The 13,311-nt window shown below is 38.6% G+C and overlaps 1 protein-coding gene across 1 annotated transcript in view; it reads right to left on the bottom strand.

Moving 5' to 3' along the window:
* Window positions 1–13,311, bottom strand: part of gabrb1 (gamma-aminobutyric acid type A receptor subunit beta1) — a 160,394-nt gene that overhangs the window by 55,503 nt on the left and 91,580 nt on the right. Inside the window, exon 4 of the mRNA XM_062981624.1 lies at window positions 5,352–5,572. Within this exon, the coding sequence (XP_062837694.1) occupies window positions 5,352–5,572 (221 nt within the window). The remainder of the gene's footprint in view (window positions 1–5,351; window positions 5,573–13,311) is intronic.

The following is a 13,311-nucleotide window of genomic DNA, read 5'->3' on the forward strand; positions in this document are numbered from 1 at the left end:
CTCACTGGTGTTTCTGGGAGTTGAAGTCCCCCACATCTGGAAGACCAAAGGTTGGCATAGGAGAAAAGCTGTTTAAACTCAAAGGGCTTAGACCATTTTTAAAAAACTGCTTAACATCTTCCAAATGTTATGGACTGCAATTCTGACATTGGCCATGCTGACTGAGCTTTCTGGAGTTGAAGTTTGAAACATGTTCCAAATTTTCAACTGGAAAATCTGTGTGAGTCAATATGAACTGGTTGCTTGACTGCTTTTGAAGATCATGCTTACTAATAAACCATGTTTGTTATTCCTATATCAGTTCAGACTTTTTGCATTAAAGTCTATCACCAATATGTCTCTTTTGATTTGTTGGTTGATGCTGATTTATTATATTTGTAAACAGCAACTCATTTTGTTTGTCTGAGTTTGCTCTTCTCAAATCCCTTACATTGAAGAAGACTAATTTATTTCACTGGATTTTCCTCCTCCCCTTTCAGTTGGTCGATTGAGGATTGTGGCTCCAGAGCTCATTAAAAGCATTTTTTGAAAAGTCTATTGCAGAAATAGAGATGAAAGGGGCAGTAATTAAAGTTGTACCTTACAGTAGATTTCCAATTTGCATTGAATTAACTTGCATACTGATGACAAGAGTAATATATATCAAGAAGAACCAAGGAACATGGATTTTAGTGTGAATAAATAATGTCCAGTTTTCGTTCCCCTATACAGGATGGGGAATTCACGTACAAAGATAAATAGTCAAAGGTGCGGTAGTGGCATAAAATCTGTGTGAAAACCAGGAGAGGATATCTGCAAGTCAAATTGCAGAAATGATAAATGGGTTTGAGCCCAAAATTTAATAATAACAGGAAATTTAAAAAAATATAAAAGTTTTCCTATTTATTTTCAGATAGGTTGAACTTCTTGGGTTCACCCACATTTAAACAGTCTGTAACCCTTGGGGATGTTAAGGCTCACAAAAATGCATATGCTGTTGACATTAGACAATTGACTTCCATTTCCACCTTCTCCTGTGAACAATCTCTGATTCAACAGGTAGAAGAATCCCTGTCCCAACTCCCTCTCCCACTGGAGATTGCTCACATGGAAAAGGGTGAGTGGGAACACAAGCCTACTGATTCTTAAGTGATGGAGGAATAGGTTCCCACTCAGCAAAGTGGTTGTGCCCCAGTAAGTGCAGATATGGGCCTATGTAGAACTTTTAAACTAGGGACTATGTAGTGATTGTGAATTCAAAACCATCATGGGTGTATAACCAGATTATGCATTTGTAAGCCACACAGGATTCTGGACAACACTTCTATACAGAAACCAAATTTCTTGTAACAAACCAGTGGGGTTTTTTTTTACACACAAAGAAACACTTCTGCTCAGAAAACTAATTTCCGGCACAGATAATCTTATTCTTCAGAAAACATGGGTTTTTTCTGCACAGAAGCAACATTTTTATACAGAATACTGTTTTCAATGGAAAAAGGTGCATTATCAATCGGAGAATATGTGCAAAGTTGGAATAGTCTTTGAAAAGGGCACAGTTTTCTGATTCCAAGGAAAAAAATTGTACAATCATTAATCTTTGCTTGTGAGAATGAAATTTATAAAGATTTACATTAGTGCTGTCCAGTTATAGCTACAGAGAAATATAGTCCAGTTTGTGTTGTTGTTGTTTTTACCTATGTAAAACTTTTTACCTATGTCAACTTGATAAAGACACAGGGTCTATTCCCATCCCAATTTGCACTTCCAAGAATCTGCAGCACTTTATCAGTCACCTCGTGTTTACAATATTTATATGGTGCACCTTACCCAGTCTACTTTTACAACTTCTCCATTTTAATCCATGTTTTTATTAGCTCTTGTCATTTGTTTTTACTGGCTAATGTTTAAATTTTTATAATTGTGCATGTTTTTTGTCTATTGTTGTGTTTTATATTGCTATTGTTTTTATTCGGGCTTGGCCCCATGTAAGCCGCCCTGAGTCCCCTTTGGGGAGATAGAGGCGGGGTATAAAAATAAAGTTATTATTATTATATTATTGTTGTTGTTGTTGTTGTTGCTATCTCTGAACATCCCTCTAAGCATTCTACTTGATTTTAACCTCCTTTTTACCAGGCAGTTTGAGGGAAAGGAGCAGCAGCCACAAAGACTGAAGGCAATTAGAAAGGCATATTTTCCTCATGCTCTGTTTAACAAATGATAACCACATTCTGGAATTTATCAACCATTTCTTGATGGATGGCTCATTTTTTATTTCACAATTGAAATACCAGCTTTCCCCCTCCCTTTTCAAAAGTCATTTATCTATACCAGTGAAGTCTACTATTTCCCGAAAGAGACTTAATGACAGTTTTTGCCTGAATCACTCTCAAAGGAATTAAGCAATGTGGTACCAAATTAATGACAGTGCAACTCCTTTCCCTTCCACACTGCTACTATGCCTTGGGCTTCAGTTCAACACACAGCTATGCCGAGCTTCTATATATTTGGTATGCAGAATAATTGTTTTTTTGTTTCTGAAATGTTTGCACACAGCCTTTGAGAATCTGAAAGGCATTGCTTAGCAGGGATGTAATTCTTCACTAACAGCAGTGAATAATAACTAAACTATATCAGAAAGAAGCAATTACTAATTGTAACAATTGTGCCTGACTGCAAGAAAATATTTCAAAACTGAAGAGCTTTAAAAAACTAAAGTTCGGGACTCATTCTGTGCAAAATTCACAAATGGGTTTGTTTGATTCTTTTTGCCTGGGAAACAACATACTTTGTTTAAGAAATTGCATATTATGTTATTTTGTGCACAAAACTGCTGTTTCTTCTTGAAGACATAGTGTAGTTGATTGCTTATTTTGCATAAAATTTATACTTTTAAGAAAAGAAAACAGCATTTTATGCCTAGAATATCAGCACAAATGTTATTTTCCATGCAAAAAAGTTTTTTTTTCTTGTAGAACAACACCAGCAACTTTTTTCCAGAATGACACTAACACTGTGAAGTTATATGTTAGCCTAGATTTCTTGTCATCAGGGTTTCATGAAAGTTTGGAAACATTTTTGAATATTCTCCTCATGCTTAGTGATGAAGAACTAGTGTATCTGTCTTCGAATCTCAGAAATTTTTCCCCAAATCAACAAGTAACAGTCAAATGAGAAATTATTAAAATATTGTTTTATCAAGAGTCTATGTGCAGGGCAACTATCCATACTTTCAAAAAGGTTTAGGTTGCTATGACGTGAGGCACTGGCATTCTCCTCATTGGCATGGCATTCTACTTAGCTTTCTATTCAGAATATTTTATTTAATTGTTACTTACATTATTTAAATTATTTGTTATACAGATCCATATGCTTCATCACAGAGTAACCAACCCTGGTAAATTATCTAATAGGTCCCAGCAAACTGATTTTTGTATGTATCTATATGTTTCTCTAGAACACTGATTCTCCACCTGTGGGTCCCCAGGTGTTTTGGCCTACAACTCCCAGAAATCCCAGCCAGTTTACCAGCTGTTAGGATTTCTGGGAGTTGAAGGCCAAAACATCTGGGGACCCACAGGTTGAGAACCACTGCTCTAGAATATACATTTGGGCAGCCATGCTGCCGAAACTTAATATTTAGATTTAATTTGACATTTCAAACATTTTAATGAGATTTGGGGATAATTAGAAAAATTTTGGTTTTCCCTTCAGAAACCTGGATTATTTGAAAAAAGGAGTGCAACACGTGGCGAGAACTACATGTGTTACAGTTTTGTATATTTTCATAAGAAAAACCATCAGTACATTTCCTAGTTGTTTAGGAAAAAGGAATACATACAATGTGATTTAGATTTCTTATGGTGTAAAAAAATCCCAGTCATCTTCCTAAGAGCTCTTACCTTTAAAACCTTCAGTTTTCAAAAGCCTGTTGGAATAAAAAAGCATGCTGATGATGCAAAGATTGCAAGGAGAAGGCCATCTAGCCTTCCTGGTTGGGTTCAGAGAAAAGCCTTTCCTGCGGACCACAGGGCTCAGGTAGGCTCATATGTGGAGATATTTTCTGTGAGTTAGGTTAGTTAGACCTAAGTGCTTCCCTCTCCTAGATTACTGCTCCTGCACACCTCCTCTCTCTCTCTCAATCAAAACAAAAGAAAGGGGAGTGTGACTGGATTTGAACCTTCTTCACTTATCCATTGCAGGAGGAGAAGTGAAGCAAATTACATACAGTTGATGTCCATGTTGTCTAATCAGCACTGTAATCTACTATAAGGTCTTTATTGCTATGGAGCAGATGCATTTGCAGGCTTCCCTTGCCATTTGACATCTTACTTTCAGACAACTTGGTCTTTTAATGCTTGCAAATTATAAAGTTCCATTAATTCAATGAGGGGTCTACTCTTTCATTAGTTCTTGTTGCCCACAAGCTCACACACAAATGCATAGTCCCAGGTTTTTCCTACAGAAAGAGGGGACTCCTATGTGAATCATTCTTTTTTATTTTTCCATTCTTTTATTCCAAAAATAAACCCAATATTTCAGCAAAGGGAGCCTTAAATTAGTATACTAATGGGAGTGTGTGTGTGTGCAGGGCAATCATTGCATGAATCATTCTTGAATGGGTGAAAAATCTCCTGAGTCCTACTTTTCAATTGATTCTACCTTCTGACAACGCTTGGCCCCTTAACCCACCAGATAAGTGGGTCTTCCTATACAGACATTGGCTGAAATCATGTTGGGAACTTATGTTTCTGTAAGTGGACTTATGTATGTGAGTTTAAAATTGCAGTTGTGTAATATCCATATCCAGTATAGGGCTGTTGTTATATTACTACATAGGGGGGCCAGTAAAGTTTCTGATGTGCATTGGTGCACAATTCTGAACAAGACTGATGCACAATGAGACCAATATGCAGTTCTGATGCTCATCTTCTCAGTCTTCATGTGCACTGGGCATTAATCCACATTGGGAACCTTTGCTGATGCCCTGCCCTTGCAATTCAGTGAAGGGGTTTCCTAGTGCCTCTGCTACATAGCTAGGTATATGTAGAAGTTACTTAATGTAACAAACATGTCATATAGGATTCCACTGCATAACTTCATGTCCAGTAATATATATGGACATGTTTCCGACATGATGAAAAAGAAAAAGAGTAACGTATGGAATATGTATAGCAATATTTTTCCTTATGATTTGTTAACGTAACCAGAAATCAAAAAGCAACTCCATGTATATGTGCTTGTTTATACATATAATTTTTGAACAACCTGAACTGGAAAAAAGTTTGTGCAATCAGTCCTTCAATATAACTGTTGTTATGAGGAAACTTATGCTAGTAAACGGATGCAAAGTAAATTTAAACATTACGTACCGCAAACCATAAAGAACTGTTCCATCTGGATGTAGCCGAATCATTCGGTTTTTCACAGTAACTCCATGAACAAAAGATTTCTTGTCATTCAGGAAATATGTATCTGGTACCCAGAGATTGTCAGCCACTCTGTTATCTAAAGTCAGATTCAAAGGTATCCCAGAGTATGACAGTCTTTTATCCCTCCAAGACTGTTGGAAATACATAGTGAGTGTGTAATCCTGGGGGGAAAATGAAACACAAAAAGTAATTTAATTTCTCTGTGTTTAATTTTCATAGTTTCCGTTTCTTATGATCTGAAGATTGCGGTACTCGCCACCATACTTTTAAGCCTTAAAAAATCAGATGAATGTTGCTTGCACAGTCCTGATAATATTAATTTCTTTTTCATAGATGTTGGCTGAGATCCCACATTGCAGACATAGTCAGGAGATCCTAGGAAGGAGCTTTAGTGACAGATCTCACCCAACACATTCTCCTCAAGTTTTTTCCTGACTTGGAAGGATTCTGTCCATAGTCCATATGTTGTAGGATGATGCAGTCTATGCTGCAACATCCTCCAACATATTGATCTCATGTGTAATGGCAGACAATATCCCATAGACATCCAATTGCTGAAGAAATGTTTGTTTGCCATTCCAGTCAATTTCTGTAATGGAATAATGAAGGAGCCATATCGTTTTTTGCCAGGAAGCAAAATGCCTTTGTCTATTTCTGGGGCAGCGATGACCTCCTATTACCAGCATTCATAGGGTCTTTGAATTAAATTTTGAGCATGGTATATAGCAGTGTAAATGTCATCTTTGTACAGAAGAATCATTTGATATAAAATATCATATTATACACTTTTGATGAATGGACCAATGTGTTTGGTCTCATCCAGGATGCTCCATAAATATTTCGCTTTAGACAGCCAGCTTTTGCTTGGTTTTTTTTGAGATTCCTGTCTTTCACGAGAACCTGCCAAAGTCTCTGGTTAAAAATGCAGCTTCTGAAAATGAAGTAGAATAACAGATTTGTGAAAAACATCCCATAGACAGCTTTAACTGGTAACATATTTTTAACTCAGCGTCTTCGGGTAGTTTATTTTGTTTTGCTTGTCATAGCAATTCTGCTTCAAGGACATAGTGTCCTTCATGATAGTAGATTTCTAATAAGATACAAATCAAGTTGTTTTGATGTGTCTGGTGATTATTTTCTGCTCAGTATTGGATGACATATTTGGCTAAGAGAGAATTTTTTGCTTCATTGGCAGAAACATGCCACATAAAGCAGTCAGATAACGTGTTTTTTTGTTTTTGTTTTTCTTTATGTGGGTGGGTAAGGAGGTGGTTATCATTCCAAACAAGCTACTAACAAAAAAACCCCAATATATGGTTCAGATTTGTGGGTGACACCTTCACCATTTGGAGCCATGGAGAAGAAGAGACGAAACGAAGTTCCTGGACAACCTCAACAGTATCCACCTAAACATCCAAAAATAAAATGAAGGAAAACTGCCATTTCTAGAAGTCCTAGTCATCTGCACATCAAATCAACAATTGGGCCACACATTTTGCAGAAAACCTACACACACAGATAGATACCTACATAAAAACTCCAACCATCACCCAGGTCAAAAAAGAAACACAATTAAAGCCCTGGTAGCTCGCACCCTCAGTGGAGCAGCAGATTAAACCGCTGGGCTGCTGAATTTGCTGACCGAAAGGTCAGCAGTTCGAATCCAGGGAGGGGGATGAGCTCCTGCTGTTAGTCCCAGCTTCTGCTAGCCTAACAGTTCAAAAATATGCAAATGTGTGTAGATCAATTGGTAACACTCCGATGCTAATGGCGCTCCATGTAGTCATGCTGGCCAAATGACCTTGGAGGTGTCTACGGTCAGCGCCGGGTCTTTGTCTTAGAAATGGAGATGAGCACCAACTCACAGAGTTGGACATGACTAGACTTAATGTCAAGGGAAAACCTTTACCTTTACCTTTACCTGAGAACCCCACCTCTTCCAAGGTGAACCAAACCACCTAAACTGAGCTCTGCAGGCCAATGGATATTCTATGACTGACACCAGAAGAGCTGCAAGCCCAAGAACAAGCCATTAGGGGAAAGACAAAGATACACCCAGAAGAAGAGTGTTGTTACCATACATCAAGGGAACCACTGACCGCATAGGGAAGCTGATGAAGAAACACAACCTACCAACTATCTACAGACCCACTAGGAAAATTCAACAAATGCTGTGTTCAGCAAAGGATAAGCGGGACCCTCAAACCACTGTAGGAGTCTATTCTATACCATGAAGCCGTGGACAAGTCTACATAGAGACCACCATACACAGAACCCAAACTCAAACCAAAGAACATGAAAGGCACTGGAGACTAACTCAACCAGAGAAGCCAGCCACAGCAGAGCACTTGATGAACCAACCCGAACACAGCATATTATTTGAGAACACAGAAATGCTAGGCCACTCTAACAACCACCATGTTAGACTACACAGAGAAGCTATTGAAATCCACAAGCATGCGGACAATTTCAACAGAAAGGAGGAAACTATGAAATGAACAAAATCTGGCTACCAGTATTTAAAAACTCTAAAACCAGGACAGTAAATAATTTAAAAAAACCACTCAGAAAATAGGGGAATTCCATATAAGAAACAATCAGGCCAGCTAACACCTCCCCCAGGCAGGAAGCAACCAGGCTTTGAAGCTGCAAGGCCATTCAATGCTAATCAAGCTGGTCAAGTGCAACATTCACACTGGCCTCCAACAGACAAGAGTTCTTTCTCCCACCCTGGACATTCCACAGATATATAAACCCCACTTCCTAGTTTCCAACAGACATCACAACTTCTGAGGATGCCTGCCATAGATGTGTCAAGATATAATGCTTCTGGAACATGTCCATACAGCCCAAAAAACTCACAGCAACCCAAGTTACTATTCTTTTCACATTTTAGGAATTATTATAGTGCCACTGCCTAATAAAATCCTTCAATTTGCTTACAATTCTGGAAATAGGTCGGTTAACCTTAATTGACTTTTTTGGTATTTAACCAATTTGACAAAAGGCCAGATTGCTGACTTCTTCGGAGAGAAAAAAGCATCAGCTCAGAAAAAAAATTGCACTATACCATGCTTATGAACCAGAGACCAAACATTGCAAGTCTGTTCCAAGATATTTTGTTGCTTGAGTCGAGCAGCCTCATTCCTTAGCCATGCTGTACTGCAGCCAAATCCAAAATTTTTACAGGCAACTTTTCTAAGTCTTAATAAGGCCAGCCAAATCTCCCACATCCCTCTCTTCATCTGTGGCAGTAAACAAACAACCCTGTAATGATTACTCAAATACCTGACAATTTGCTGCCTTTTTATAACACCCCAAATTGCTTGTTTGAGGTGGCTGCTTCACACTGCCTAATGATAAGGATCAAACCATGGCCCACTTTATTTTAATACCTTGCTTTAATAGCCATGCTGAATCTTCTTAGATCTATAAAATAAAGCAAATCTGATTTGGAAACTATAATTTTTGTGAACAGTGAATCGCCTTGTGTCCTAATCCAGGAGAAAAGCAGCATATAAATGGAATAAATAAATATATTTAAAGAAAGGTTCTAGCCTGAGGGTATCTTTTAAGATTGCATGATTCAATGGAGCAGATCTGCCAAGTTATCAGTAATCATTATCTTAGAATTATTACATGAGGCAGACAAAATTAGTGGGATTTTATATGCACTGTTGTTTATACTTATGTCATTGTGTATTGTTGTTTATATGCAGCATTTGGAGTGCTTCTTTGAGCCGTCCCGAGTCCCTTCAGGGAGATGGCGGCAGGGTACAATGAAAGATTTATTATTATTATTATTATTATTATTATTATTATTATTGTTGTTGTTGTTGTTGTTGTTGTTGTTGTTGTTGTTGTTGCATAATAGCTGACTTGTCATGTTTGGTTATGGTCCCTGTCACATGATACAATGTACATTCCATTACCCATTCCACCCCTACGATTCTCCTATCTCTAGTTGTTGAGGGGTAAAACCTGTCAATACCCCCCCCCCCCGCTATGTTCCCACTATCTACTAAATTGAAATTGGTCCCTTCTGCTTCTGTGCCAATGAGCCAGAAATCCTGTGACGTCCCCACTCCTCTTGCTATGTCGAAGTGAACTATTTCCCATATATATGTATGTGTATTTGTGTGTATTTATGTATATGCCTTTTGTTTTTAAAGTTAAAATTGCACAATTATTAAAATTAAAAAATAATTTTAAAAACCCCTAAATGAACCATAGTAGTTCAGGAAGGTGGGGTTGCAAGGGTGAGTGGATTGGTGAACTGATACAATTGCACTACTGCTGAAAAATTCGACACTGAAGATGCTCAAGGTAATATCCATAATCTACATTAATGCAAACGTAGCAGAACAGTGGGCTGGTGTGATAAAGTCCTTAGAACAGTGGTCCTCAATCTATGGGTCCCCAGGTGTTTTGGGCTACAACTCTCAGAAATCCCAGCCAGTCTACCAGCTGTTAGGATTTCTGGGAGTTGAAGGCCAAAACATCTGGGGACCCACAGGTGGAGAACCACTGCCTTAGGATCTCATCCCCTTAGTACAAGGTTGCATTCTACACCTTGGGCTTGTCAATGAAATACTGCCTTTTTAAGCTAGCATATCTTAAAGAGGCAGTTTTTCATTGACACACACAAGGCAGCTGCCATTTCAGTTTCCTCACTGAGCTACAAACATAGCACCATTCCAGATCATTTTGGTAAATTAAAATGTCTGAGGAGGATTGATCTGAGGCATTCATTTCCCAAAGTGGCTCATAGCAATGGCAGACTGAAGCATTTTGTCTGGAGGTGAAAACAAAAGCCATCTAGCTGATTGATATGGAGCAGTGTTTTTTTTTTTAATTTACAAAAATGGGAATGCCAGGGCAGTTATTGGCTGGGATTTAGTAGGTACAGTCTGTTTCCATCAGCTATTGCCACCATGAGTAGTAGCTGTAACAGGACAGCAGAGACAGTCTTTGCCATCAAAACTACCCCCATCATCCCACAACCCATTCTCATGTTACTTCTGTTATTTCCCTACATTTTATTTGGTTTTCATAATTACACTAGTCAAACAAGATTATAGCCTAACACATTGACTCCTACATGAGCAACTACAGGTTTTCCTTGATTGGATTGTATGAAGAGATGAAGGTTGTGGATAAAACAGGAGAATGTGAATGGTCCATAATGGTCATGGTGTTGTTGTAGCCCAGCCTGAGATTGGGCCTATTCAGCTAGTAATTGTCCCTGCACCTGCCTTGCCAAAGGACTCTGGGTTTGGGCCTGAGATGCAACCAGAGCCTGAGATTCAGTCCGAGTTTGTCCCAATGTTGCCACAGCCAGAGGTGGTAACATTGCTTATTCAAGAAAGGATCTTTGCTCTGTGTTCCTGTGCATCTCTGCAGCCATGTATCCTGCTTCAAGTTCCAGCCTTGCCTTGGCCTGTGTATCCAGTTGGATATTCCAGTGACTTTGCTGTTTGATTTTTATTTCAGTGAAGACCCTTGCTTTGCATTTCATCGTTGACTTTATACCTTGAACTACCTTGGAGTTAATCCTGCATTCTAGTCTTGTTTTCCTGTGGTTATCCTTGATTCATGCCTTGGAAATAATCCTGTTTGGACTAATTCTTGATATCTCTTGGTACTTACTTTGATATCCAGTTTTGGACTATGCTCTTTGAGTGGTTTTTATAAACTCTTGCTTCATGAACTTCAAGTATCTTGCTCTTGTGGATTTAAACCTATTTTACTGACTTTGAACTTTATTTTGCTTTTGCTTGCATATAATCTTCAATAAGCAACTTGATTGCTTATATTCTGGGGCTTCAGTGTGGTTTTGAGGTACCTACGCAGCCTATGGGTGCAACAGGTGTCCACTATGGATCATTCACATTCTCCTGTTTTATCCACAACCGTCATATCTGTGTATACCAATCTTTGGGCTGCATTAACTAGACATTAATGAGAATAGAACTATTGAACAAGTTTCTGCATGGTGACTCAACTTTTATGCTAATTCAGTTGATACAAATCAATTTGTGGGTCTGTCTTTGTAGAAAAGATCTATAAAACTAGAGAGCAGCAGGTCCTTGAAACTCTCAACTGATGACTAGAATCTAGATAGCAAACAGAGCAAGCACATAGGTCGAATGGCTCAAGTCCTTCCCATTATAGTGATGATACATGTCCAGATCATTCCTTTGCACACTGAATGACCTCTGGCATTGCAACACAAACAATGCCCCTCTCTGGCCAGGCTTCAGGTCCTCATGCTTTATTGAGGGTTTCTAGCCACTTCAGGGATGGCTTTTCTGCCATCCAAGAATCTGCTATGCATCTATTTCTTTATACAAATGTATCAATGGTGTAGATCACAATTATTCCCATACTGTGCATTGCATTCAAGAAAGAGACAAAAATTGCAGCAAGGTCGAAAATATTCCAGATTCTTATATATCACAACCCTTTTACCCATGTGATTGATACCTGCAGTTTCATGTATCCATGCCTCACAAAATATGACCTATCTAGGCTTTGTGTAGGTCTTCCATTGCAATTCTATGATATACTTCTACTAGAGGTTACCATAGAGTCATCCTTGAGGACCTACAAAATGCCTAGTGAATATATTTATTTATTTATTTATTAATGGTACTTCTACCTTGCCTTTCTCAACCTTGGAGGGGACTCAAGCCAGCTCTAGGAAGCTTCTGGGGTAGGAATGAAAAATGGGAGAATTATGATTTCAGAGGTTTGAGATGGGTGTGGGGGGGGGCACACCTCTATTTAAACGTTTCTTTTAAAACTCAAATGCAATTTTTGGAAAACTAGACGGGAACCCCCTGGTCTCTTCTAGTTTCGAAAAATAGTGAGTACAACTTGTGAGGGTCTGGAAAGAGGTGGGAAATGGAGGCAGGTACAGCATTTGAACCCCCTCAGTGACCCATCGTTGAATCTCCCAAATCCTCTGTAAGGTTGGGAGACTCTTATAGAAGTGTGGAAAGCTGCATTGGGAGCTGAGAATTAGGGGATTCCACTGGGTCCTCCACCATTAGGACTCCTCATTGTATCTCTATCCAACTGTTGAAAGGAATGAGCCTTTATGGGAAGATAGGAAGAACCCAAGATTTCTAACATGTATTAATGCCATATTTTATCAGCTACAAAATGTCCTTCTTCATAGATAAAATACATTTCTTTTACAGATCTACTTCTCTCCATCCTATATCAGATCTGGTCAGAATAAATATTCCACATGTTTCTGGAAGGATGGAGGCATCTTTCACACAAAGCAGCTAATGGGCCCAGATAAAAAAACCTGATTCTCCAGTAATAGCAGAGTTCTTCAGGTCTCATTAATGCTTCTGCCAACACTTCATATTTCTTTGAAATTTGTCAGTGATTGAAGATGAAACCAAGAGAACTTCTGAGGGTTTTAGTTACTTAGAAGGAAATGTATTTTAATTAAATTTTGGCATCCAGAAAATTACAAGGGAATGGCTAGGGTTTTCTTTCAAACCGAGACCTCAGTGATGCATATATCCATAGATTTGTTTTCCATAACCTGGAAACTGGTGATTTCATTTGATACGTTCCCAAATCAGCATCCCTCTTTTGAGTTTAAATGAAGATGCCACTCTGAGCTTGCCTCTCATCCCTAATTCAATATTCAGAGCATTGCCATCCATCTTTTATGCTTTTGCATCAATGCCACCTCATATCAAAGTACCGCCAGATGAATTTCCACACACACTTGAAAGCTAATTCTGTAATGCTTGATGTGTTCATTGAATTTTTCAGTGCATAACAGGCTTAGCTTTGGATATCAGTATTCACCTGTACCAATGCCTCTAGCCTCATGGTTGAGCGTGTCTCCTTTCTGCATAATAACTGAGCTCAA

This window comes from Anolis carolinensis, chromosome 5 (genome assembly GCF_035594765.1).
Source record: "Anolis carolinensis isolate JA03-04 chromosome 5, rAnoCar3.1.pri, whole genome shotgun sequence".
NCBI classification, from domain to species: Eukaryota; Metazoa; Chordata; class Lepidosauria; order Squamata; family Dactyloidae; genus Anolis; species Anolis carolinensis.